This window comes from Talpa occidentalis, unplaced genomic scaffold (assembly GCF_014898055.3).
Source record: "Talpa occidentalis isolate TD23 unplaced genomic scaffold, MPIMG_talOcc4v2.1 talOcc4.17, whole genome shotgun sequence".
Taxonomy (NCBI): domain Eukaryota; kingdom Metazoa; phylum Chordata; class Mammalia; order Eulipotyphla; family Talpidae; genus Talpa; species Talpa occidentalis.
Window position 1 is genome coordinate 41,440,761 of NW_023601754.1, and position 27,211 is coordinate 41,467,971.

The 27,211-nt window shown below is 50.0% G+C and overlaps 2 protein-coding genes across 2 annotated transcripts in view; one reads left to right on the forward strand and one right to left on the reverse strand.

The window, feature by feature from the left end:
• Positions 1-81: 81 nt before the first annotated feature.
• On the reverse strand, positions 82-12,036 carry BLVRB (biliverdin reductase B). The gene is made up of 5 exons (XM_037516587.1): positions 11,895-12,036; positions 3,756-3,920; positions 3,533-3,622; positions 2,182-2,310; positions 82-320 (listed from the first exon to the last, which is right to left on the reverse strand). The coding sequence occupies exons 1-5, from the start codon at positions 11,971-11,973 to the stop codon at positions 163-165; spliced, it is 621 nt and encodes a 206-aa protein (XP_037372484.1). The 5' UTR covers positions 11,974-12,036; the 3' UTR covers positions 82-162.
• A 1,470-nt stretch (positions 12,037-13,506) lies between these two features.
• The window catches only part of SPTBN4 (spectrin beta, non-erythrocytic 4), a 68,912-nt gene continuing 55,207 nt past the window's right edge, over positions 13,507-27,211 (forward strand). Inside the window, exons 1-3 of the mRNA XM_037516588.1 lie at positions 13,507-13,584; positions 15,627-15,813; positions 26,387-26,538. Coding sequence (XP_037372485.1) covers positions 15,642-15,813; positions 26,387-26,538 — 324 coding nt within the window. The 5' untranslated portion in view covers positions 13,507-13,584; positions 15,627-15,641. The remainder of the gene's footprint in view (positions 13,585-15,626; positions 15,814-26,386; positions 26,539-27,211) is intronic.

Here is a 27,211-nt window from a genome sequence, read left to right on the forward strand (position 1 = left end):
AATGAATGAATGAATCATCAGGAAAATCTTGCACCAAAGCAGACATGGGCAGAAAGAAGAAAAGAGTCCCAGAGCTCGATCTTCTAGAATAATTTGAAGCTCTTGGCTCAAGATTTATTGCTCCCTTCCTTTGTTCTCCATTTCCCAGGATGGGCCAGAGCCCTATTCATACTGGTGGGAGGGGTAGGTGCTGTGCCCATCGTACTCATCCGTGGTGAGGCAGCGCAGCATGAAGTTGCCCAGGTCATGTTTGGAGATGACTCTTGAAGGCCCTCGTCCGTCCAGGGTCACTGTATAGGCTCCAGTCAGCGGCTGATCCCCTGCGAGGTAAAGACAGAAGGGCCAAGCTAAGTCCTTTCCCTTCTCTGGCACATGATCAGTCCAGGCCTGGGCTCTGAGTGTGCCCAGCTCAGATGGTAGAAGAGCCAGTGATATGTGGGGCCCTTCCTGTGTGCAGGGGGCAAGTCTAGACCCCTTATTTTATTCATCGGAAAAATTCTTATGAAGACCTAGTAGGTGTCAGGGACTGCACCCAGCAAGGGACACAACAGACCAGAATCCCTGCCTGCAGCATGTAGGCAGGGAGCTCAGAAAGACAATATGTCGGAAGGAGAGAAATAGAGCAGTGTGTGAGCTAAGAACTATTATTAACTCTATTTTACAAACAGGCAAATGAGACTCAGAGAGAGGAAGTCGCTCCCCAGGGCTGCAAAGGGTTACTTTCCAAGTGGTAAAGGCTAGATTTGCTCTCTCCTGTCTCTGGACCGCCCCTGAGGGTAAGTGAGAGACACGTCCCAGAGGTGGGGCTGCATTGAAGGGCAGTGGAAGAGCAGACATGTTTTTCTGACTTTGTGACAAGAAGTGGGTACGTCCTGATGCCAGGGGAACGACTAGGCCTTTCTTAGTGGGGAGAGTGGACATGCGTGACCTGGCTCTTGGGAGGTAGCCCCACCCAGTGGCTGCATTATGAGAATTAAAAATAATATTTGAGATGGGCCTCCCTGGTGGCGCAGCGGGTTGAGAGCTGCACTGTGAAGGTGTCCGCAGCCTCTGCAGCACAGGTTTGATTCTGGCCAGTCAGCAAGAATCCCACATGGCACAGCAGACCTCTCTTGTCTTACCCTCTGCTCCCCTCAGCAGTGTATTTCATCAGTCTGCCTGTTCTGTTCCCCGCTCTGTCTCTGGTGAATCCTCTCACCCTCCCACACATCTGGCCTGTACCCCAGCACTTGTATAAATTAAAATAATAATAATATCTGAGCGCAACCAACTTAATATACAGGTCAAAGCAGCATCATCAGTGCAGGGACAACCTGGAATCATGTGCACTAAGAAAGACACATCCTCACATGTGGCCAAAAATGTTTAGACTGAGTCTATGAGGGAAATCTAGATTTAAAAAGATACCTGGCCTAGTTAGCCTTATGAGAGACATTGAAAAAGCAAAAAGTTATGGGGAATTGTTCTAGATTAAAGTTGACATGGGAACTGAACACAAAGCAAAATTCATGATGGGAGCTTTGGTTTTAGGGGTCAGGGGAGGTTAAAAGATACATTTTGGGGCCTCCCTGGTGGCTTTGTGACAAGAGACAAAGGATTAAAATCTCAGCGCTATCAAGCTATCACCAGGCACTGCAGCATGAGTTTGATCCCCGGCCAGGGAGCTGACCCACATGGCACAGCAGACCTCTCCTGTCTCGCCCGCTGCTCCCCTCAGCAGTGTATTTCAGTCAGTCTGCCTGTTCTGCTCTCCACTCTGTCTCCGGTGAATCCTCTCACCCCCCACCTCTGGCTTATACCCCAGTTCTTGTATGCATAAATAAATAAATGTTTAAAAAAATGCCAGAGTAACTTAAAAAAAATTAAAAAAAAAAAAGGAATAAAACCAGTTATTGAGCCACCACATGTTGAGAGCACCAGCAAGAAGCTGGACCAAGGAGTCAACTCCCAGGAGGGAGGCAGCTCTTTTGACATCTCTAAACTTTGTGTCATTTGTTCACCAGAGAACCAAACTGAAAGTTCGAAAGGAGATACAATGAAGCAGGGAAAGAGGAAACAAAGTACTTGGGAGTGGGTGCATGTCCCCTGGGAGGCTGGCAATGGCAGGCTGGCCAGGGATGTTTTCTCCTCCATCATGGGAGGGGGCAGGTAGGTGTGCTGCCGGGTCCCTGCCCTACTCACCTATGTGCGGGGGCATCACGGCCACGTACTTCAGGCCCGACTCCTGTAGTACCTTGTGCATCCGAATGTGGTCATCAGTCACATCCTGCAGTCTTGGGGGAACCTTTGCTGGGTCCCACAGCAGGAAGGCTGAGGGGGACACAGGACAAGGTTGGTCCCAGCCTGAGGATGTTCTGGTCAGGCCTGCTGCCTGACAATCTTGTGGCAGGACAAACCCCAGCAGGGGCTCATCACTGCCTTCCAGTTGCTCCAGGACAAAATGTGGGGGTTGTCCCAGCCTCCTGTCTCACACAGGGACAGATGATGTCTCACCCCACCTGCCCACTGTCACCTCCTGCCTGGACCAGAGCAGTTGCCTCCTCCCTGGTCTCCATTCCCCCACCCCCAACACACAGTCAGGGGGCCCTGTGAACATAGCAGGGTCAGAGCTCATCAGGGTCTCCATCTTGCTCAGGGTCAAAGCCAAGTCCCCATCCGGGTCCCATCAGCCCTCCCACCTCGATGCCTAACACTCTCCCCTTTTCTTGCTCTGCTCGGCCTCACTCCCTCCCTCCCTCTCAGAGCCTTAGCATCTTTGGATCCCACAGCAGGAAGTGGCAATCTCTGCTCCCATCAGGCAGGCCTCCCTCACATCACCTCCCTCCATGGGGAGGCCACTGGTGTGATAAAACTTGGAGGTGAGGGGTGGAGATCTCAGGGGCAGACAGCCCGGTTCACAGTGCCGTCTTGCCATCACAAGCTGTGTGAACTCAAGGACACCAATGGGCCTCCAAGTGCCTTCACTCCTCAGCCATACAAGGGAGACAACAGCCTTTGTTTAGTGAGTGGCTATTATGCGCTACCACCAGTAAGAGTACAGGAGGAGTTTTGTGCAGAAAGGGCACCATCCCCAGGGTGCTCAGTTAGTGCAAAGTACACAGAAAATTCTCAATAGACACTGTCCAAGTTAACAACTCTGTTACACATCCTGTAGATTTTTCAGAGCAACAGCCTGGATTTTTCAGAGCAATAGCCTGCCCTGATTCCTCTTTCTGGCCCTCCAATCCCAACCCTGACCCCTCTGCCTGAGCCCTCACCTCTGCCTGTGCAGCCCCCAGTCTGATTACTCCGGCCTGTCATTCTTTGATGATACCTCTTCACCACTTTCCTCCCACCGGGGAGTGCAGCTCCCAGGGCTGTGTCGGTCACTGCTATGTCCCCGGCCTCACCCAGCAAGGTCAGGCACTCATACGGCACTCGATAAGCACAGAGTGACAAGAGCTGGCTCCCCACAACCCTGCGGAGGCCCCCTGGGCTGCCTATCCAGAAGCCTCCATCACCGTCGCCCCACCTCTGCGGCCCCGCCACCCACCCGAGGTGCAGGCCACGACCTTGTCCACGCCATGGGCCTTCATTGCTGCCACAATGTTCCGGGCACCCTCGGACATCACTGTGGTAGGACCTTAGAGGGGACAGAGAGTGGCTGTCACTGGAGGGTGGCGGTGGCGGTGGTGGCAGGGGTGGGGCTGGGGGCGGGGGTGGTGCCGGGGGCCGAGGTGCAGGGGGGGGCCGTGGGCAGAGGGGTGGCTCGGTACTGAGGTCATTGCCGGTGCCCAGCAGCACGATGATGGCATCCTGCCCAGCCACGGTCTTGTCCACATCAGCCGCCTGCCGAACATCCCCCACAACCACGTGGGCTGGCTGGGGCCCCTCCGAGGGCAGCCTGGACGCGTCCCGCACCAGCACTGTCACTTCGTAACCTGGGGTCAAAAAGGGGCAGAGGGGCAGGTCAGTGGGTTTTTGTGCTGGGACTCCCCAACATCACAGACTAAGTACTGGAGGGCAAAATGAACCCCCAAATCTATCTCCCAGGTCCTCTCTCCTGAGGCTTTGGTCTTCTAATATTTGATCCACATAGTTGATATTTAGTAATATCATTCCAGGCTATACCTTCATGCCATGGGTACAGGGCCATACTCTGCCAGATCATAAATAATCTGCATGGACACCTCCAAGGGCTTCCTGCTCTCCTTACTCTCACCCTTCCAGTTCTTTTGCCAGTCACTAAAGGGTTACTATCTGGCAGTGTGTTGGTCTGTGTCCCCAGCATGGTCCTGGAGGAAACAGGTACAGAAGAGGACTGAGTTGCTCAAAGTTTGCCAAGTCCTGGCACTGATCCCAGATCCTTGCCCCAGCCTTACTTCCCAAACAGCCCTATAGGTTGCTAAAAGTTTGAACATCAGGGCCTCCCTGATGGTATAAGGGGTAAAGTCTCAGCGCTATCAAACTATCAGCAGCCACTACAGCAGGAGTTTGATCCCCGGCCAGGGATCTGACCCACATGGCATCAGCAGATCTCTCCTGTCTCGCCTGCTGCATCCCTCAGCAGTGTATTTCAGTCAGTCTGCCTGTTCTGCTCCCCGCTCTGTCTTGGTGAGTCCTCTCACTCCCTAACCTCTGGCCTATACCCCAGTTCTTGTATGCATAAATAAAAAAAAAAATTCTTAAAAAAAAATAAAGAATACTGATAGCAAAGAATTGAAGCATATCTCTCACGCACACACACATAAAAAGCTGTGATATTAACAAAGAAACCTGATATTGGTCAACATTGGCAGCTTTCAGATTAATCCATTATTCAAAACATGATTATAGAAAAAGAAAAATAATAAAATTGTTCCATTTTTCTTGATAGCTATCATCAATTTCAAAAACAAATAATGGGAGACTTACACTCTGGGAGGGCAACAATGATGATCAGTACAATAAATATTTTTTTTTTTTTTTTTTATAGAGGCATGTCTTATTTATTTGTTTGTTTGTTTGTTTGTTTATACATGCACTGGGTACAGTCAGAAGCGCGGGAGGGTGAGAGAATTCACCAGAGCCAGAGCTGGGAGCAGAGCAGGCAGAAGGACCTAAGTACACTGCTGAGGGGAGCAGTGGGCGGCAGGAGAGGTCTGCGCGCCATGTGGGACCCTCCTCCAGTGGCTGGGGAGCAGCCGGGGATCGAACCGGCGCTGCAGAGGCTGCGGGCAGCTTCGCAACCCAGCGCTCAACCGCTGCGCCACCGGGAGGCCCCACAATAAATATTTTTTAAAGAGCACTTAATATGTATCAGGTGCCAAGTTCCTTGCCTGTATTATTGACTATTATTAATTATTATTAGTCCTCTACTCCCCCAAAAGACCCTGGGTTTGAATTATAACCCTATCACTAGCTAGCCATAGGACACTGGGCAAGTCATTTAACCTGTATAAGTCAAAGGGACTTCACTTGTAAAGTGACATAATATTGCCACCTTATAGGGTTGCTGTAGGGTTAAATAATATGTCTAACAATTTAAAATAATAGGTTGATTTATTTATTTATTTTTTAAAGATTTATTTATTCATTTTTTTTTATTCATTTAATTATACAGGTTGATTTATTTTTAAAGATTTATTTATTTATGCATACAAGAACTGGGGTACAGGCCAGAGATGTGGGGGTGGGGGGTGTTGAGAGGATTCACCAGAGAGAGAATAGGGAACAGAACAGGCTGACTGACTGAAATACACTGCTGAGGGGAGCAGCGGGTGAGACAGGAGAGGAGTGGGTTACTCCCTGACCAGCCAGGGATTGAACTCATGCTGCAGAGGCTGCGGATAGCTTCATAGGTTGCGTCTTAACCCCTTGTGCCACCAGGGAGGCCCCACAGTTGATTTTTTTGAGCTGGGGTGTGGGGGTGAAAGGATTCATCAGAGACTGAGTGGGGAGTAGAACAGGCAGATCTACTGAAACACACTGCTGAGGGGAGCAGCGGGTGAGACAGTAGAGGTCTACCCCAACACCCCCATCAACTCAGGGAGGTCGAACTCATGCTGCAGTGGCTGGCGATAGCTTGATAGTGCTGAAACTAACCACTGAGCCACCAGGGAGGCCCTGTAATCAGTTGATTTTTGACAAGGATAATAAAACACTAGGAGAAAGAACAATCTTTTCAATAAATGGTGCTGGGGCAACTGGATATCTATATGTAAAATAATGAAGTTGGATCCCTACCTCACATCATATTAAAAAAAAATGAACTCAAAATTACCAAAGAACTGATATAAGAGATAAAATTATAGAACTCCTAGAAGAAAACATAGTCATAAGTCTTTGTGATTTTTGGTTTGCTAGCTATGACACCAAAGATATGAGCCACAAAAGAAAAGACACAAAGACTAATTATCATCAAAATGTAAAACTATTGTGCTTCCAAGGACACCATCAAAAAAGTGAAAAGGCAAACCTCAGAATGGGAGGAAATTTTTGCAGACCTGTATTTAGAGTATAGAAAGAACTCCTATAACTTGATCATAAAAAGATGACTAAGTCAATTAAAAAGTGGTCTGAATAGACATTTCTCCAAAGAAAATATACAAATGGCCAATGAACACACAAAAATATGTTTAGTATCATTATATATCAGGGAAACGCAAATCAAAATCACAGTGAAATACCCCTTCATGGCCACTAAGAAGGACATAGCCAAAAAGATAGACAATAAATGTTGATGTGCATGTATAAACTGGAACATTTATACACTGTTGATGGGAAAGTTGAATGACTCAGCTGCTTTGGAAAATAGTGGCAGTTCCTCAAAAGGTTAAATATACAGCTGCCACATGACTCAGCAATTCTACTCCTAGGTACATGCTTGACATAAATGAAAACATGTTCACAGAGGCAGTATTCATAATAACCCAAAAAATGGAAATCATTCAAATGTTCATTAGTTGATGAATGGATAAATCAAAGGTGGTATGTTCATTAAAGGTATTTCATAATAATAAAAAATAACATGTCACATGCTACAACAAAGATGAATTTTGAAAAAGTGCTTTTGTGTTGGGTGAAAGAAGCCAGTTAAAAAGAACAATATATAATGGGGCCTCCCTGGCAGCTCAAAGGGTTTAAGTCAGTACATTAAAGCTATGACCAGTCACTGCTGCATGAGTTCGATTTCCGGCCAGGGAGCTGACCCACATGGCACCGCAGACCTCTTCTGTTTTGCCTGTGGCACCTCTCAGCAGTGCATTTCACTTGATCTGCTGTTCTGCTCCTCACTCTGTCTCTGGTGAATCCTCTCACTACCACCTCAGCTCTGGCCTACATCCCAGTTCTTGTATGCATAAATAAATACATCTTTAAAAAAAAAACACAATTTGCCTTTCTGAGACTTTAAATATTAAAAAAAGAAACACAAAGAATGACACATTGTATGACTCCATTTATGTGAAATGTCCAGAAAAGGCAAATCTATGCTAACAGAAGTAGATACCAGTGGTTGCCTAGGGAGAGAGGAAGAGCTGGCAGGGAAACACAATGAGGTGACTTCTAGAAGTTTCTCTTTGAGGGAGATGAAAATATTCCAAATTAATTGGATGATATTTGCACAACTCTCTAAAAACGTTAAGATTCACCAAACTGTATGCTTGAAATGGGTGGACTGTATGGAATGTGAATTATATTTTAACAAAGCTGTTATAAAACTGCAAAACTACAATTAAAAATAAATTTTAAAATTAAAAAAAGCCTGCAAAACTAAAATTAAAACAGAAAAATGCAACATTTAGGTGGGGGGGGGGTGCCTGGTCCTATATGGGAGTTGACAGTGACTATGCCTTTAAATCATCTCACAATTTTATTTCCAGACCTGGTCCAGTTCTGCCTGGGCTCTGGCCCCTGTCTCACCCCACTCCAATTCATATTCCACACGGAAGCCAGCCACTGCTTCCCACAGTTACAGCGAATGTCCTCCTGCTCAGATCCCATGTGGGAGCCCCTCAAAGCCTTGAGATAAAGTCCAAGTTCCTCAGGCCAGCCTCCAAGGACCTCAGGGATCTAGCCTCTCCTCTCCACTGCAGCTGGAGCCACCACCCTCAGCCACTGCTTGTCTATTAGTTCTTCAAATGCACTGTGCTGTCTCCCACTCTGGGCCTTTGCATGTGCTGTCACCTCTGCTGGAGCACATTTTACCCTTTCCCAGATCCATAGTCACTTATGTCTCCCATGTCAGGTCCCTACTTTGCTGATCTGGAATAAACCAGGGGCCCTGTGTCACCTATGCCACTTCTCCCTCACTTTTTGTAAACACGAAAGCGCAGGCTTCACGCCCCATAGCCCTGGTTTCAAACTCAGGTTCTGCCACCTACTGGCTGAGGAACCTCAGGAAACACCTTCCCTGACAGGGCCTCCAACTTCACTCTAAGGCAAAGAGCACGATAACCAGCACATCCCCATTCATAAGAGAATGACACAACCCAATGCTGCCCTCACACACCCCAGGGGGCAGCAGGGGCCCGTGGGTTGCCAATCCTGCCATCAGTGAATGGCCATTGTATTGGTTAAGAGGACCCTCGCAGGACCTCCCTGGTGATGCAGGGGGTTGTCTCAGCACTATCAAGCCATCGCCAGCCACTGCTACATGAGTGCATGAGTTCAATCCCCAGCCTGGGAGCTACCCACATGGCACAGCAGACCTCTCCTGTCTTCCCCGCTGCTCCCCTCAGCAGTGCATTTCGGTAGATCCACATGTTCTGCTCCCCACTCTGTCTTTGGTGAATCCTCTCACTTCACCCCCCACCCCATACTTCTGGCCTACACCCAGTTCTTGTATGAATAAATAAATAAAAATAAATATTAAAAAAAATATGGACACTTGTAAACTGTGAGTATTTAGTGGGAAGAAACATGTTCTCAGATCGTGAGAACTCTGGTACAGGCCCAGCATAAGGTGCCCACTGGCCTCACATTATTGGTGACTGGTGACATTTACTGAGAACTTACGATGTGACAAGTGCTATACAGGCTCTTTCGCAGATGACTTTTTCTTCCAGAAAATTTTTAACACAACCTGCATTTAAATTTAAAAAGCCACATGTGGCTAGTGACCTCCATACAACAGTTCTGCTTTAGAATTCACAGATTTTACCCTTTACAAAGATTAAGAATGGGGCCTCCATGCCTCCCTGGTGGCACAGGCGGTTGGGCTCCCCATTGTGAAGCTCTCCGCAGCCTCTGCAGTGCAGGTTTGATCCTGGCAGGCCGGCGAGAATCCCACCTAGCGAGGCAGACCTCTCCTGCCTTGCCCACTGCTCCCCTCAGCAGTTGATTTCATCAGTCTGCCTGTTCTGTTCCCCGCTCTGTCTCTGGTGAATCCTCTCACCCTCCTGTGCATCTGGCCTGTACCCCGGTTCTTGTATAAAAATAAATAAATGTTTAAAAAAAAAAAAAAGAATGGGGCCTCCACGGTGGTACAGTGGGTTGAGCACAGCGCCTCTGCAGTGTAGGTTCGATTCCCTGCCAGACAGGAAGATACCCACATGGTGTGACAGACCTCTCCTGTCTCGCCAGCTGCTCCCCTAAGAAATGTATTTTGATCTGTCTGCCTGTTCTGCTCCCTGCTCTATCTCTGGTGAAACCTCTCGCCCTCCTGTGCCTCTGACCTGTACCCCAGTTCTTATATAAAAATAAATAAATCTTTTAAAAAATAAAAAAAGATTAAGAATGTTTGTAAGCTATTTACAAACTTTTCTTAGAAAAGTTGTGAGACTTTGATTCTCATATTTGCTCTTGCTTTATCCTTCTATGGAATACATACACCCATATAATGTGTACAGAAATATATAGTTTTTTGGGCCTCCCCTGGTGGCGCAGCGGTTGAGCGTTGGGCTGCGAAGCTGCCCGCTGCCTCGGCAGCACCGGTTCGATCCCCGGCTGCTCCCCGGCCACCTGAGGAGGGTCCCACATGGCGCGCAGACCTCTCCTGCCGCCCGCTGCTCCCCTCAGCAGTGTACTTCAGTCCTTCTGCCTGCTCTGCTCCCCGCTCTGTCTCTGGTGAATCCTCTCACCCTCCTGCGCTTCTGACTGTACCCAGTGCTTGTATAAATAAATAAATAAATATTAAAAAAAAAAAAAAGAAATATATAGTTTTTTTTCCAAGCTATTTGAGAGTAAGTTGCAGAAATTGTGCCTCCTTTAAACTTTTTCTGTTTGTTTTTTAAAGTGGATGATTTTTTAAAAGATGTTTTTATTTATGTATACAAGAACTGGGGTACAGGCCAGAGGTTCGAGGGGGTGAGAGGATTCGCCAGAGACAGAGTGGGGAACAGACCAGGAGGATCTACTGAGATACACTGGTGGCAGGAGCAGTGGGCAAGAAGACAGGAGAGGTCTGCTGTGCCATATCGGATTGGACTCCCTGGCTGGGACAGAACTCAGGCAGTTGTGGTGAGAGCGCTGAGACTTAATCCCTACGCCACCAGGCGCTCATTTCCACTTTACCTACATCTAGGTACACAGATGACAAGGTACTTTAAGCCAGGTGTGAAGTGGCAGGACTGGAGCTTGAATGCGGACACAATGGCACCAGAATCCATACCCGTCAGGACTCTGAGCCCTACAGAATCATGGAAGTAAATAAAAGTCCCACTTATTCAAGTCCTTTTTCTGATGGGGACAGCGAGGCTTTGAGCTGTGAACACTTGTTAGACCCACGGCAGAAAGCAGTGGTCTCTCTGGGGCCCTAGATCTCAATTCCAGGGGTGCAGTTCTGTCTGTGACCAGCAGGGTGGATAAGTGGAAGTCAGTGGAATTCAGGACTAAGGGAAAGGTGGTAACAAGGGAATTGGATCCTCAGGGTGACTCAGCACCTCTCACTTCTCCCTCTTACTTCCTCCCCTAGAAGTGCTTATGAGCAAATTTATTTCTCCTCCCCCCACAAGATCCCCATTCGTGTTCCTGGGGATGGGAAGAGCAGTGAGCTTAATAGGAGACTTTCAGGCTGATCCCTCAAAGGGAGGACTGAGCTAAGAGACAGAAAGTGGCGTCCTGGTGAGACCCATCCTTTTGGGACACCCAGATAGTCAATATCTTTAGTCACCAATGCCAGCAAGGGTGGGGCCCTATATCTGTCAGTCCCAGGCCCTGCTGAGGGTTGAAGTCTAAGCCTTGGGGGCGGGGGATGCTGAGATACTTATCTCCTTTCCTGGGGTAACAACTTTTAACCTACATTGACTCCCAGGGCTAGTGTGTCCCCAAGTCGTCACCCACGTCTCCGTCATCCTCAACACTAGGCGTTCACTGCCACTGGTCCCAGCCTTTTCAACTTCCAGCCTTGGTGGCCCAGCCAAGAGCCAGCGGACTTTGGCGGCTAAGAGCGCCGGGTGGGTTCAAATCCCAGCACTGTCTCCTCCAGCGGAGTGACACTGGACAAGTCACTCTTCAGGGGCTGCAGTTTTCTCGAGCGTCAAATGAGATGAGAATAGTTCTCAGTGCAGTGAGGATTTAACACGCGTGAAGAGAGGGCGATACTTGGGGGATAAGGGGCGGGAAGCAAGTTGACCCCTGGCTCTGTAAACAAACCCTCCGATGGTGCGCTCAACACCACCACCCCCACCCTCAACACCACCACCCCCACCCTCAACACCACCACCCCCACCCTCAACACCACCATCACCACTAGGGCCGCATGCCCTACGTGCCCTGGATTTAGGCCTGTCTCCAGTGTCCCTCAGGGCCCCAGGGCCATTTCTTACTCTCTGGACTGACATAAAATGGGATCTCACACCGTCCCCCACTTCCGTCACCTGCTTGGTCCCCTGAGTCCCCCCCACACCCAGGCACTGGGGGCCCCACAGGGCCTCAGCCCCACCTCTTCTCCCTCAAGCTCAGCCATGACACGGCCCACCCGCCCCAGCTCATGCCTGCTTGCACCGCCTGCGCCAGGGTGGTGAGCCCGGTCCTGCCGGTGGCGCCGAAGATCGCAATCTTCTTGACGGCCATGCTGCTGGGTCGCGGGGCGAGAGGCCGCGGAGTCGCAGGGCGCGCGGGAAGCGACTGGCCGCGGGGCCGCCCTCCCGGGCTCTTGTAGCGGGACGCGCGGGGCGGGGCCTCCCGGCGGGCCACGCCCCCGCCCGCCTCTCGCTGGCTGGCTGGGGCCGAGGGGCGGGGCCACAGGCCACGCCCCCAGCTAGAGGACAGGGGTGGGCAGGAGTCCGCTCGCTCCGCCTCCCACCAGGACGGCCCCCGCCCGCCGCCTGCCCTGGGAGGCGGGCTTGAACCTGGCCATCTAGCCCGACCGGGTGAGCCGGGTGAGGGGAGCCGGTCACCAGCACCTCGCCTCCTGCGGCCGCCACTGCGGGGCGGGGCGATCTCAAGACACGCCCACCACTCCCCCGCCCCTCGCTCACGCCCCTCGCCCAGGGCCTCGGAGTCCACCTGGGCCTCGCATCGTGCCCCTGGGCCTCCGGGAAGCTGCAAGGGGAGACAGCGGGCGAGGACCGCGTGGGTGTGCGGTTGTGACACTGTGTCACTGTGTCTGTGCCCGTGTGATCTGGGTGACTGTGGGCAGCCCGCAGGGACAGCTCGAGGGTGGACTGCACGTGCCACGTGCTGGGGAGCACCAGGTTACAGGGGAGACTGCATGTGACACCAGCGTCCAGGTTGTTCTTGCGTGACCTTGGTGACACAGCTGGTGACACTGTGTGTCAGTCTGTGATGCTGTGACACGGGGATATGGTGTGAGTGTGGGACATGGGCCAGCTATAGATTATATGGGAGTGTGTGATCCCAGGGGACGGTGAGGTGCGTGACACGGCATGTGTCAGGGAAGTGTGCCACTGTGATAGGGTTGAGTGGTGGGTGTGACTGCTGTTTTGACGCTCTCTGTGGCCTCTTGTGCCTGGGTGATGTGTGAGTATGTGACAGTGCGGGATTCGTGACCCCCGTGTGAGTGTGATTGGGGTGTGACAGGTTCGAGTGTGTAACAGGGCGTGACAGTTGTATGATGCTGAAGCTGTGAGGTGTGAGTACGTGGCTCTGTAACCCCATGGAAGTGCGCGACAGCCCACGGCATATGTGTACTTGGGTGTGACTCCGCGTGGATGGCGGGGGCGCTACTTGCGTGTGTCACCGTGTGTGACGCTGTCGTGCGTGTTCCAGTGTGGGGCCCGCGTGAGCATGAGACTGCGTGTGACAGTTGGCATGTGTGACCCCGCGTGACCCTGCCCGAGGCCCGGCCCTGCCCGGGAGCGGCGTGACCCCGCGTGTGTGGCGGTGTGGGGGCGTGCGGCTCCGTGGGGGTGTGTGACTGAGTGTGACGCTGCCTCCGGCCCCCGCAGGTGCAGCTGCGGCTCGCGGCCGCGGCGGGTGTGTGACCGCGCCGGGGAGACGCGGCCGGCGGCCGGGAGGGGGTCCCGGGGGCGCGCCGAGCGCGGCGGCCGCGCGAGCTGGGGGGAGGCGCGGCGGCACCGCGGCGCATGCGGATCTGGCCGAGCGGCGGGGCCGGCGGGGCCGAGCAGAGCCGGGCCGGGCCGGGCCGGGCCGCGGACGCCGACAGGGAGGGCGGCCGCGCGGCGAGCGGCGGGGACAGCGGCACCGGCGGCCGCGGCCCAGGTGAGCGGCGTGGGGGGCGCCCAGCCCCTCCCTCCAGCATCTCCCCACCTGCCCCAGCGGCCCTCCCCGCGCGCGCGCGGCGAGCACGGCCTGAGCCCGGGGGGACTCCCGGGGTGTGGGGAGGTGGAGGGCGGGGGATGCGGCGAGCCCCCACCTCTCATCCCAGACCCGGCTCCGCGCCTTGCGTGTCTCCCATCCAGGTCTTTTCCTTCCCAGGCCCCCTCCTCGGCAGCCGTGACTAGACTGCAGAGAGACAGGCGCGGCCCTGGAAGGGTTAAAGCCTCCGATCCACCCCCCTCCCGCAGCCCTGCCGGCCACCCTTTGCTGGGGCCACACAGCACCCTTCCACCTCCCCCACAGCCTTCCACCCCATTCTTAAGGAGTGACCGGGGCTGTTCTCCTGCCTGACCCAGCGCTCACGAAGTGCTCAGCGCCATCCTGTCCCCCAAGTATCCTCCATTGAGGAAACAGTTGTGATCAACATTTAGCAGAGAGGGAAACTGAGGCACAGAGCCACCAAGACAAAGATATTAGGTTAAAGATGCAGCAAGAATGAAGCAGGACTGAACTCATTTCTGTCTGCCTCCAGCACAGGAGCCTTGCTTTGCTAAGCCCTGTGACCCCGGGATGAATAATAATAGCAAGGACCAGGTATTGAGGACTTGCTCTGTACTAAATACAACAGTCCCTGCATTATTAACTCATTGCATCTTCAAACACCCTTAAGGCTTTGGGATTACCTTACCACTTTACAGATGAGCAAACTGAGGCTGGAGAGGGGAAGTGACTTGACGGAGGTCACGAAGGTAGTGGGTGCCTTTCCTTGGAAGAAGGGAAGACTAACAATAGATTGTGGCATATCCACCGAGAGGGGCAATCTCTACTACAACTACCAAGAACCAGACCCTGCCTTTCTAGAAGCTGGTGGGTTAGCAACTGGCTGAATTGAGAAGGGGGTATATTAATTCTCAGTTCCCTCCTTTCTTTGGGGTCCCTAACAAAGGGTGGAGGACATGTATCTGATGTCTCTCACCCCCATACATTTTATATTTACTATCTGGCAGTGTTCTGGAACATAACTCTGGTGTCAGACAATGTCAGTTAGCTATTGCCACCATACTGCTGCATGAATATCCCCACCACCACCCCAAAATCAGTGTCTTAAAACACTGAGCATTTATTTAGCTATGGAGTCTGAGGTCAGCGACTTAGGCTGGGCTCAGCTGGACAGTTTTTCTGATTTTGATTGGGCTGACTCACAAGTCGGGAAGGGAGGCCATGGGTTGTTGGCTGCTCTAGCTGGCCTTGGCTGGAATGACTGGGGCCTTGGGCCTGGATTAGCCCAGGAGTGCTTTTCTTAGGGCCACAGGCAAGCACAAGTAAAAACATACACAACTCATAGGCTCCCAACTCATTAGTACTTCCATCTAATTCAGTTGGTCAAAGCAAATGATGTGTCTGCACCCAGGATCAGGGGTGGGATGTGTCCCCCAGTCTCGCTCCTCTGCCTTCTCGTCCCCACAGTGGAACCCTGAAGAGCTATGTGGCATAGGCCATGGCTTTAAGGGTGAAGAACTGGGCCAGTTAATACGATCATTACTTCACATTTGAATTTTGGCTACTCACTAGCTGTGTGATCTTGGGCAAGTGAATTAACCTCTCTGTGCCTCAGTTTCCTCCTCAGTAAAATAGGTTGATTCACAGCCTATCCTTAGGGAATTAATTTGGTGGGAATTAACTTAGAAAATGCATATAAAGTACGGAGCACAGTGCAAGTGCTAATAAATGTTAATTATTGTTATCGCTGCATTCTAGAATTAGTGTTCTAACGAGAATAACAATGACGACGATTTGCTGAGTCCCTACTCTGTGCCAGGCACTAAGGCAGGTGCTTTATCACAACCTTATGAAGTGGTCAGGACAAACATTATTATTGTCATTATTATGTCCACTTTAACGATTGGGAAACTGAGGTGAGAGAGGGGACAGGATTCACAGCCTCCTGTTGTTTCCAGCCCTGATTTGCCTCTGCCCATCTTCAGGGCTCTCCTGCCCTGATGGCTCAGATACCAGGGGAAGTGGACAACATGGAGGGCCTACCTGCCTCCAACAACAACAACCCTGCAACCCGCTGGGAGAGTCCTGATCGGGGCTGGGAGCGGGAGCAGCCCGCTGCCTCCACTGCAGCCGCCTCGCTCTTTGAGTGCTCCCGGATCAAGGCCTTGGCAGGTACTCAGAGGAGGCTGGGCGGGCAGGAGGGGAGAGAGGGAAGTGTAGGGGTTGCTGGGGTGATGTCCGTGTACCTCACTGCCTGAGAACCTCCATGCCCTGGAGATTGGGGAGAGCTCCAGACACTTAGAACTGGGCTCTTTAGCAAAGCACTGTCCAGTAGAACTTGCCACTATGATGGGAAAATCTTCTGTCTACTCTGACCACTAGCATGTGTGGCTGTGAGCACTTGAAATGTGGCCATTGCTACTAGGGGGACTGAGTAGTATTCAGTTGTAATTAATTCAATTTGAAAAGCCACATGTGGCTGCTATGGGGCAACTTTTGTACCAAAGAAATGCCCAACCCCAGAGCGCAGGCTCTGTAAGCATATAGCCTTGGGGCCCCAATGCTGGGACGTCAGGTCTGAGGACCTTGGGTGGCAGAGAGATTCTTCCAGCCTGAGACCTTTAGATGCAGAGGTTCTTGGAAACAGAACTTCATAATCACAGACCTTAGAAATTTTAATCCAAAAAAAAGAAATTTTAATCCAGGGCTCCCTGGTGGCGCAGGGAGTTGAGTGCCGCACTGAGGCTGTCCTCAGCCTCTGCAGTGAGGGTTCAATCCCCGCTGGCGGGTGAGAATCCCACATGGTGCAGCAGACCTCTCCTGTCGTGCCTGCTGCTCCCTTCAGCAGTGTATTTCTTCAGTCTGCCTGTTCTGTTCCCCACTTTGTCTCTGGTGAATTCTCTCACCCTCCGGTGCATCTGGCCTGTACTCCGGTTCTTGTATAAATAAATAAATCTTTAAAAAAAAATTTTTAATCCATTTGCCCCTGTGACCTTAGATCCTTAGAAACCCGTACTCTCATACACATATCCTCACAGCTTCATAATACCAGACTTTTCGGATTGCAGATTGGAAATGTAGATCCTGAGTACGTTAAAGTAGAAGAACCAAACCTTCCTCCCTTTAGCACTGATAGCCCATCTTAGGCCTGCTCAGGATGGCGGAGCACTCTCACATTTTAGAACAAAGAAAGCCAAGACCAGTTGCAGTGGTGAAACTTGGCTTGACAGCCCCTGCTCTGCTTTTGAAAGGGCCCATGCAGGGCCTCCCTGTGGCGCAATGGGTTAAGTCTCAGCACTGTGAAGCTATCTGCAGCATGAGTTTGATCCCCGCCCAGGGAGTTGACCCGCATGGCGGAGCAGACCTCTCCTGTCTCCCCTCTGCTCCCCTCAGCAGTGGATTTCAGTGGATCCACCTGTTCTGCACCCCGCTGTGTCTCTGGTGAGTCCTCTTACCTCCCCACCCCCTGCACCTCTCGCCTACACCCCAATTCTTCTTTTTTTTTTTTTATAGAGGCATGTTTTATTTATTTATTTGTTTGTTCGTTTGTTTCGTTTATACATGCACTGGGTACAGTCAGAAGCGCGGGAGGGTGAGAGAATTCACCAGAGCCAGAGCAGGGAGCAGAGCAGGCAGAAGGACCGAAGTACACTGCTGAGGGGAGCAGCGGGCGGCAGGAGAGGTCTGCGCACCATGTGGGACCCTCCTCTGGTGGCCGGGGAGCAGCCGGGAATCGAACAGGCGCTGCAGAGGCTGCGGGCAGCTTCGCAACCCAGCGCTCAACCGCTGCGCCACCGGGGAGGCCCCACCCCAATTCTTATATACATAAATAAATAAATCTTTAAAAAAAGAAAGAAAGGGTCCATGCAATTGGGATCCAGAATCGCAAAACTGGAAAAGAATCATGAAAAGACATCTGATACCTGTGGGGAGCTCCAAGTTGTTTGTTTCCTTAGAAAACCTTACCATTGAAAAGGAGATTAAAACTTAATATGATTTACCGAATGTCATAATATTTACCAAAGGATGGTTTTGTAAAAAATAAAATAATTCACTGCTTAAAAAAAAAAAAAGGCCAAGGGACTGTATATAGTTTTAGAATCTTAGAACCTTAGACCTTTTCAATTACAGACAGTTGAACCTTAGGCCTTTATATTCACAGGCCTTTAAAACTCCGTAGTGTTTAACCATCAGCATTAAAACTTTATAAGCCAAGACCCGGAGAACCTTCATAATCATAAGCTTTTAAAACATTAGACCCTTATCACCTTGGACCCCTGGCACTGTCACGTATTAGGAAAATGCAGTATTATAATAAAATATAAATGGTTATAATTATGAAATCAGCAAACCCTAAAGTCAGAATTGGTTCTATGAGAATCTCAGGATTCTAGTAATTCCCTCTGGGCCTGCCCCCTCTGGGTCATCCTGATCTGGCTGGATGGAGCTCTCCACTGGACTGGGAGTCCTGTGGGGATAGGGTCAGGGCTGGCTCAGTCACCACAATGTCCCTCATCTGGCCCAGCACAGGCGAGGCACTGGATAAATATTTGTGTATGAAATAATAAATTGGAGAATTCTAGGTCACTAGGATCTCAAGTTTTTAAGGTTCTTAAAGCATTTGACAATCATGGGATCTTTGTTACTAAGATTTTTAGAACTTCATTATAAGATGTCAAACAGGGGTGTCAAACTTACGGTGAATCCTCTCATCCCCTGCACCTCTGGCCTATATGATAAGTAAATAAAAATAAATCTTTCAAAAAAAAAAATCTACAAATGCCACAAAGTATGGGTCAGAGCCAACCCGTGGGTTGCTGGTTCAGAAAACTAGAATGATGTATACATATTTGTAGAAAATGGATTTGAGCCTTTAGAGTCTTAAACTTTTAGAACCTTAAAAACTTGAGATCCAGGGCCTCCCCGGTGGTGCAGCGGTTGAGCGCTGGGTTGCGAAGCTGCCTGCAGCCTCTGCAGTGCCGGTTCAATCCCCGGCTGCTCCCCGGCCACCAGAGGAGGGTCCCACATGGCACGCAGACCTCTCCTGCCGCCCGCTGCTCCCCTCAGCAGTGTACTTCGGTCCTTTTGCCTGCTCTGCTCCCTGCTCTGGCTCTGGTGAATTCTCTCATCTCCCCGCGCATCTGACTGTACCCAGTGCTTGTATAAATAATAAATAAATAAATGTTAAAAAACAAAAACAAAAACAAAAACTTGAGATCCGGGGCCTCCCTGGTGGTGCAGGCAGTTCAGCGCCGCACTATGAAGCTGTCTGCAGCCTCTGCAGCACGGGTTTGATCCCAGCCGGCCGGCGAGAATCCCACATGGCATGGCAGACCTCTCCTGTCTTGTCCGCTGCTCCCCTCAGCAGTGTATTTCAGTCAGTTTGCCTGTTCTGTTCCCCGCTCTATCTCTGGTGAATCCTTGCACCCTCCCACGCATCTGGCCTGTATAAATAAATAAATCTTTTTTTTTTAAAGATTTATTTATTATTTGTTTATACAAGCACTGGGTACAGTAAGAAGCGCAGGAGGGTGAGAGAATTCACCAGAGCCAGAGCGGGGAGCAGAGCAGGCAGAAGGACCGAAGTACACCGCTGAGGGGAACAGCGGGCGGCAGGAGAGGTCTGCGCGCCATGAGGGACCCTCCTCCGGTGGCCGGGGAGCAGCCAGGGATCGAACCGGCGCTGCAGAGGCCGTGGGCAGCTTCGCAACCCAGCGCTCAACCACTGCGCTACCGGGGAAGCCCAATAAATAAATCTTTAAAAAAAAAAAAAACCAACAAACTTGAGATCCTAGCAATTTAGAATTCTCAAATTTATTATTTCATGCACAAATATTTATCCAGTGCCTGGCCTGTGCTGGGTAGATGAGAGACATCGTGGTGACTGAGCCAGCCCTGACCCTGTGCCTGCAGGGCTCCCAGTCCAGCGGAGAGCTCCATCTAGCCAGATCAGGATGACCCAGGGGGCAGGCTTGGAGTGGTGAGGCGCAGCAGAAGACTGCGATGGGGAAGCCTAGAGGCTGTGGACCTGACCCCGTCCAGGTAGTTAGTGGGCTTCCTGGAGGAGGAGGTTTGAAGGCAAGACCCAAAGGAATAGCAGTGAACCCTGGGGTGAAGAGTGGAAGACTATTCCAGATAGAGGGAACAGCATATGCAAGGCCTCCAGAAGTAGGAAGTGGCTTGAGTTGGGTGGTAAGTGTTGACGGAAGCCTCGTCTTGAAGGGCCTTGCAGGCTAGCATAAAGGGTGTGAGGGCACCAGGGAGCCATGGTCAGATTTGAAGCAGAGGTGAGATGAGGATGAGGAGCTCTTCAAGCTTTAGAAATGCGATTCTGAGAACAGTCCTGGATACCTAAGATAGCAGCTAGTCCCAAAGAATGCAGGGACCCCCCTTTAAGAAAACAGACGTCTTCATGCACCTACTGCATCTACTTAAATTATTATAACTATAGTTTGCTTAAGTGTTCACAAACCCACAGCTCTGTTTATATCCCTTGTGCCTACAGTTCTCAAAAGGAAAACACTTTAATTGGACTCTACACCCAAACCACAAAACCAGCAGCCTCATGCTGAAGCTAAACCACCTTGCGCCTCACAGTGCTAATGTGGCCCCGACCACTAGGGGGCGATTTCTCTCTCATCCCTTTGCCCGTTTATCTCTTGGTTTTCCTCTGTTCCAACTAGGGCCAAACCTTTGAGCCGAGTTCTCGGTTACTTTATTTTGCGTGAGGATGTTTTTAAAAAGTTGCCTGGACCTCAGGCTAAGAAATATCCCTTTATCACCCACCACAGTTCCTGGCTTACAGTCCTTATAAAGGCCCCCTCCTCTTTATCTCTTCGTTTTTTGTGTCTTTTATTCCCTTCTTTCACATCAATGCCTTCCCCCCAGAGGCTACCCTCCTGTAATGCAAATCCTTTCCTTGGCATGAGGCTGACTTCTTAAAATGTGCATTTTTTTAAAAAAAGATTTATTTATTTATGCATACAAGAGAGGACTCACCAGAGACAGAGTGGGGAGCAGAACAGGCAGACTGACTGATATACACTGCTGAGGGGAGCAGGAGGGAAACAGGAGAGGTCTGCTGCGCCAGGTGGGTCAGCTCCCTGCCCAGGGATCGAACTTGTGCTGCAGTGGCTGTGGATAGCTTCACAGTGCTGAGACTTAACCCCTTTCTCACCAGGGATGCCCCCAAAATGTGCATTGTTAATTCATGTGCATTATACTTAAATCTTGGCTCTTTAGAGCAGACAAAAGTACAGTAGGTCAGGTGAATCACGTGTGCGCAGCATTTCCATAGATGAATTTCCTCTAGTAACTAGCACCAGATGAGAAAACTGTATCATATGCAGCTCTGTAGAATCCCTCTAGGCACCTCCCCATCCCTGCACCCAAGGGTGATCGTGGTCCTACTGTCTCACAGCGCACACTCCTTTCTCAAGTGTTTGACCTTGACCTAGGTGGAGCTATGCAGTGCACACCCTTAGTATCTGACTTCAGCCATTCAATGCTGCTGTGAGCTTCATCATATCCACTGGAACTTGGAGGTTATTCCATGGTGTTGTCCTGCAGGACTCCACCCTGCAAACAGCCAAGGTTATCTATGCACCTGCTGGCACAGCATTGAGTTGCTTCTAGTTTAGGGCTACCACAAACTGGAGCATAACTATTACAGGACGACCCCGATGTGAAGTGGGGTGCCCTGAGTGTGGGTCCTCACCCGCGTGCTTAAAGGGACTTAAAATGAGACTCAACCACAGGCATACACAAAAAAGGTCAATAAAGGGTTTACTTATAAAAGGGGAAATGAAGAAATGAATAACCCAGGGAGAAAGGGAGAGAGATATATTGGTGAATGTGTCCTACCAGTTCTGCTGAGCTGGGACCCCAATAGCACAATGAAAACCAGTGAAAAACCAAGCACCCTGCAAGACCCACATGTCTGGGTATATACCAAGCCTGGCTGCTTAACTCCACCCTCTATTCTCAGCAACCCTGCCTTCGGTGGTGATGACATTATGGGGTTTGCAGTCCTTGGTGCCTTGGCTCTCTTTGGCCTGGTGTGGGGGTGCGGTCCATAAAATATGAGTTTGTGGAGTTGTTCTGGACATCCTCTACCCCCAACATTACCAACCAGTAATACCTAGTATTCTAAGAGATTGCTAAGAGAACTGTTACATACTGTTGCTCCTCTAAACTTTCTAGCACATATTTGTTTGTTTTTTCTGCTGCAGCCTCATTTTTTTTTCCTCTCCAAAAAATACCTCCACCTCATCGCACATGTTTTGATGTACTTAAGTGGCTTATACCTACCCAGGAGTGCAATAGTTGGGTCAAGCCTACACGTATATCTAACTTTAGTAGAACTGGCCAGTTTGTATCCTTTTCTGTTCATGCTGCTGTGTTTGAGGGGTGCGTTTGCTGTACATCCATCTTGGTATGGTCAGTGTTACTGAGTTTAGTCATTCTGGTGGTGTGCATTCAATTGTGTGTTTTTTTTTAAGATTTATTTTTTTATGTAAGAACCGGGGTACAGGCTAGATGTGTGGAAGGGTGAGAGGATTCACCAGAGACAAAGTGGGGAACAGAACAGGCAGACTGACGAAATACACTGCTGAGGGGAGCAGCGGGCGAGACAGGAATGGTCTGCTGCACCATGTGGGATTCTTGCCAGCCGGCCAGGATTGAACCTGCACTGCAGAGGCTGTGGACAGCTTCACAGTGCGGTGCTCAACCGCCTGTGCCACCAGGGAGGGCCTAATTGTGTGTGTGTGTGTATGTGTTTTAAGATTTATTTACACGCAAGAACTGTGGTGCAGAACAGGGGTGTAGGGGGTGAGAGGATTCACCAGAGAAGGAATGGGGAGCAGAACAGGTGGATCACTGCTGAGGGGAGCAGCAGGTGAGACAGCTGAGGTCTACTGGGCCATGTGGGTCAGGTCCCTGGCCAGGGATTGAACTCATGCTGCAATGGCTGGGATAGCTTCTTAGTGCTGAGACTAAACCCCTAGGTTAAGGGAGGCCCTCAATTGTCGTTTTAAGTGCATTGTCTGATGAGGAATAGCAACCAGTATGTGTACATTTACATGGCCTCCTGCAAGTGCCCATTCAAGCTGTTTGCCCATTTTCCTGCCTATTCCTAATTATCTTGCAAGAGTTTTATATATGCTGGGTACAAGTCCTTTGTCAGGAATCTGTGCTGTGAATATTTTCTCCCACTCTATGACGTGTCTTTTCATTCTTTCATTTCTTAATGTAAATGTAGTCCAATTCGGTAATGATTTAATCATTATTTCCTGGATAGCTGACGCTTTGTGTCTTGTTTAAGAAATCTTTGCCTAACCCAAGGTCACAGAAATAGCCTTTGATGTTTCCTTCTTAAAGTCTTACTGTATTCCTTTCATATTTAGATTTATAAGGTGAATGATAGTTTTGAGATTTATTGTGGTGTATAGTGTGGCTGAAGGTTCATTCCACTCCCCACACAAGGATACGCAGTGGACTCAGCTTCATTTTTTGAAAACATTCTTGTCCCAGAGGAGAGGAAATTTCCCCCTATCCTTCTGGGTTCTTCTCAGGCTAGTCAACTAATCAAGTTAACATCAGACAGATTAATAGGAGAGGGAAAAAACCCCACCAAATTTCATTACGTATGTGTGAGGAATCTCCATAGAGATAAGGATCCCAAGGGCAGTGAGGAAAAATGGAAGGCATATATTTAAAGCGAGGGCATGGGGTAGGGGCCTGGAGCTTCAGGGACAGAGAAGGGGGACAGGTTTCTCGGGGTGGGGGAGGGTGAAAGCCAGTGAAAAACTGGCTTTATTTATTTTTAAAGGTTTATTTTATTTATGCATATAAGAGCTGGGGTGCCGGCCAGGGGTGCCGGGGGTGAGAGGATTCAGCAGAGACAGAGTGGGGAGCAGAACAGGCAGATCTACTGAAATACACTGCTGAGGGGAGCAGGGGGCGAGACAGGAGAGGTCTGCTGTGCCATGTGGGTCAGCTCCCTGGCTGGGGATTGAACTGCTGCAGAGGCTGTGGATAGCTTCATAGTGCTGAAACTTAACCCCTTGAACCACCAGGGAGGCCTGACATTTGGATTTCTATTGGTCTCTGCATATTCACTTTCAAATAAAAAATAAACAAATATACAAACTGTCTCCTGATGTTAAAAAAAAATGCAGGCCAGTCAGTTGCTATTTTCTAGCAATGGTTATTTAATAATGTTACAGAAGTAACTTTTATGAAAAAAGAAATTATTGGAAGGTTTTAAGTGACTCAGAAGGGAAAGAGACTAGCAATGCATATCATGGCTCCTGAACTAGGAGGAAACTTAATAGGTGTGGCTGCTAAGTCATGTAGTAATGAAACTTCAGCATTCACTGTACAGGCTAAGCTGCTGTAACAAAAAAGACCCCACAATGCTGTGGCTTCAGGAAAGAGGAGCTCATTTCCCTCCACTGGGTAGTCCTGGCATAAGTGGCCTCATTGGCATGGGGGCTTTAGTCCGTGCAGCCAGGCTCCCTCTCCCATCCTGTGCCCTGTAACCTTGGCGTTCACATTTGTGGGATGAGGAGAAAGCCAGCACCACTTTCCTTTTTTAGTAAAACTTTAAATTATGAAGTAATCATAGATTCACAGGAAGTTACAAATATAGTACAGATGACAAAGAGAAAATAACCCAATTTGGAAAAATGGGCAAAGGAAGTGCATCAATAGTTCTCCAAAGATGAAATGTTCAATATACATGGCCAGTAAGCATGTGAAAGGATGCTCAATTTCATTGACCATTAGGGAAATGCAAACCCAAACCATATAGAGGTGCGTCTTCCCATCCACCTGGACAGCCAGAATTAAAAAAAAAAAAAAGGAAAATGATGAGTGGTGAAGAGGTGGGGAAATCAGAACCTTCATACATGACTGATGGGAGTGCAAAATGATGCTGTCACTTTGGAAAACATTTTAGCAATTCCTCAAAAAGTTAATTAGGGAGGGGCTTCCCTGTGGCGCAAGGGGTTAAGACGCAGCACTATGAAGCTATCTGCAGCCACTGCAGCGAGTTTGATTCCCGGCCAGGGAGGTGATCCACATGGCACAGCAGACCTCTCCTGACTCGCCTGCTACTCCCCTCAGCAGTCTATCTTAGTGGATCTGCCTGTTCTGTTCCCCACTCTGTCTCTGGTGAATCCTCTCACCCGCTGCACCTCTGGCCTATACCCCAGTTCTTGTATGCATAAATAAATAAATCTTAAAAAAAGAAGTTAAACATGGAGTTACTCCATGACGCAGCCATTCCCCATACACAGATATATACTCAGGATGGTTGAAAATATGTGACCACACAAAACAGCAGGATTCAGAACAGCTAAAAAGATAGAAACACATGTCCATCAGCAGATGAACAGAAACGTAAAACATCGTATATCCATATAACGAAATATTATTTTCCATACAAGGAATAAAGTACCAGTATAAGCCATAGGCTGGATGAAGCCTGAAAGTGTTTCTTTGCTAAGTGAAGGAATCCAAGCACTCAAAAGAATGTACCATTCCATAGAGGAAATGTCCAGTGTGGGGAAATCCCACAGAGAGGGAAGATGGATTAGTGGTTGCCTGGGGCTAAGAGAATGGGGAATAAGGAGTGACTGCTAATGGGTACAATTCTATTGGGGTGATGGAAATGTTCTGGTTTTAAAGAGAGGTAATGGTTTTATAACTCTATGAGTCCATTAATAGCTACTGAAGTGACATTAAAAGGGTGAGTTTTATAGTATGTGAATTATAACTCATGTTGTTTTTTAAAAAGTTAGTAAGAGAGGTTCCAAACAATTCCTTTGTAAGGGACTGAAACTGAAGTCGCCCTGTCCACCCCTCTAGTTGGGAATCACATGCCTTCTCTTGTACAGTATGGGCAGGAGACATGGTTTCCGCTCTCAGGGAGCATTCAGCTGAGCATATTCCTCTCTGCACTTAACCCTCTTCCCCGCTGTACCCCCACTGCCAGTTGCCAAGTTTGACTTTTTCTTTCTTTCTTTTTTTAAAGATTTATTTATTTATTTATGCATACAAAACTGGGGTGCAGGCCAGAGGTGTGGGGGGTGAGAGGAGTCACCAGAGACAGACCGGGGAACAGAACAGGCAGACTGACTGAAATACACTGCTGAGGGGAGCAGTGGGTGAAACAGAACAGGTCTGCTTCGCCATGTGGGCACCTCCACGGCCAGCGGGGGTCGAACCGGTGCTGCAGAGGCTGCAGACAGCTTCACAGCTCCGCGCTCAACTGCCTGCTCCACCAGGGATGCCCACCACAGATATTCTTGAGACCCAAATCTCATCCTGTCCCTCCCCCTCCTTAGCCCTCCATGGCTCCCTAGGTGAGGAGCCTATTATCTGCACCCGCACTAAACTGAGCTTTGCGATGGAATGGCTCGTGTATCTTCAGAGCCTAGAACAGTGCCGGGTACCTACTAGGCACTCATGTATTGAAAAGAATCCAACGCGGTGGGAATCAGGGACGTTTTGTCTCAGGAAAACTTAGAGACGGGTGGGCTGCGAAGGGTGGGATATGTGTGTGTGTGGTGGGGGAGGTTTGCCCCAGACAGGAGGATTCCAGCGCTAAAGACCTGATTGTTGCAGACCGCTGTTGCAGGCGCTACTGCAGTTTGTTGGGGCAGCGGAGGGCTGGGGTGAAACGGGAACGGGCCTTGGCTTGCAGAGGGGAGGAAGGCTCATCAAGGTCTGCCTTCAGATGAGCGGGAGGCTGTGCAGAAGAAAACCTTCACTAAGTGGGTGAACTCGCACCTCGCCCGAGTTGGCTGCCACATCGGGGACCTCTATGCAGACCTCCGCGACGGCTTTGTGCTCACGAGGCTCCTGGAAGTGCTATCTGGGGAGCAACTGGTGAGGGGGCTTGAAATGCTGCGAGGGGTGGGGGCTGGGGGGAGAGCGGGGTGGGCCCTGGGGTCTCGGGCTAGGCTACCACCGGGCCAGGCTAACGGATGAGTGGAGCGTCCCAGGTCGGGGAGAAGCCCACCATTCTGGTAGGCGGGGCTACAGCAAGGGGCGGTGCTTAGTTGTGGGGAGCCTGGCTTCGGGGCGTGCAACACCAAGGGGGATTTTGTGGAAGGTGAAGGGACTCTGGACTTGGGTTGGAATGGATGGGGCGATGGGAGAAGGAAGCTATCAGAAGGGACTGGCCTGGGTAGTCGGTAGCAAGGGGCATGGCCATCTAACAGGGACAGAACGAATGCTGTTGCAGGGGGTCAGCAGAAGAGGGTGTGGCTTTCTAAATCGGGGTCCATTATCATGGGAAGGGTGATACCTGGGTCGTGGGATTGGGGGCGGAACTCTTGTATGGGGTGTGACTTGGATGGGTACAGTTGTATTTCTGGGCTTGGGTGGGGCTTCATCGCCAAGCGTGGAGTCCTGATGGATCCAGAGATTAATTTAAGAACCGAGATCTTAAAAAAAAAAAAAAAAAGAACTGAGACCTTGGAGCGCAGGAAGTAGTGAGGGCACAGCTAGAGAACAGGCCCAAGGGCCAATGGAAGGGCTCCAGCTGTCTGCCTGGAGC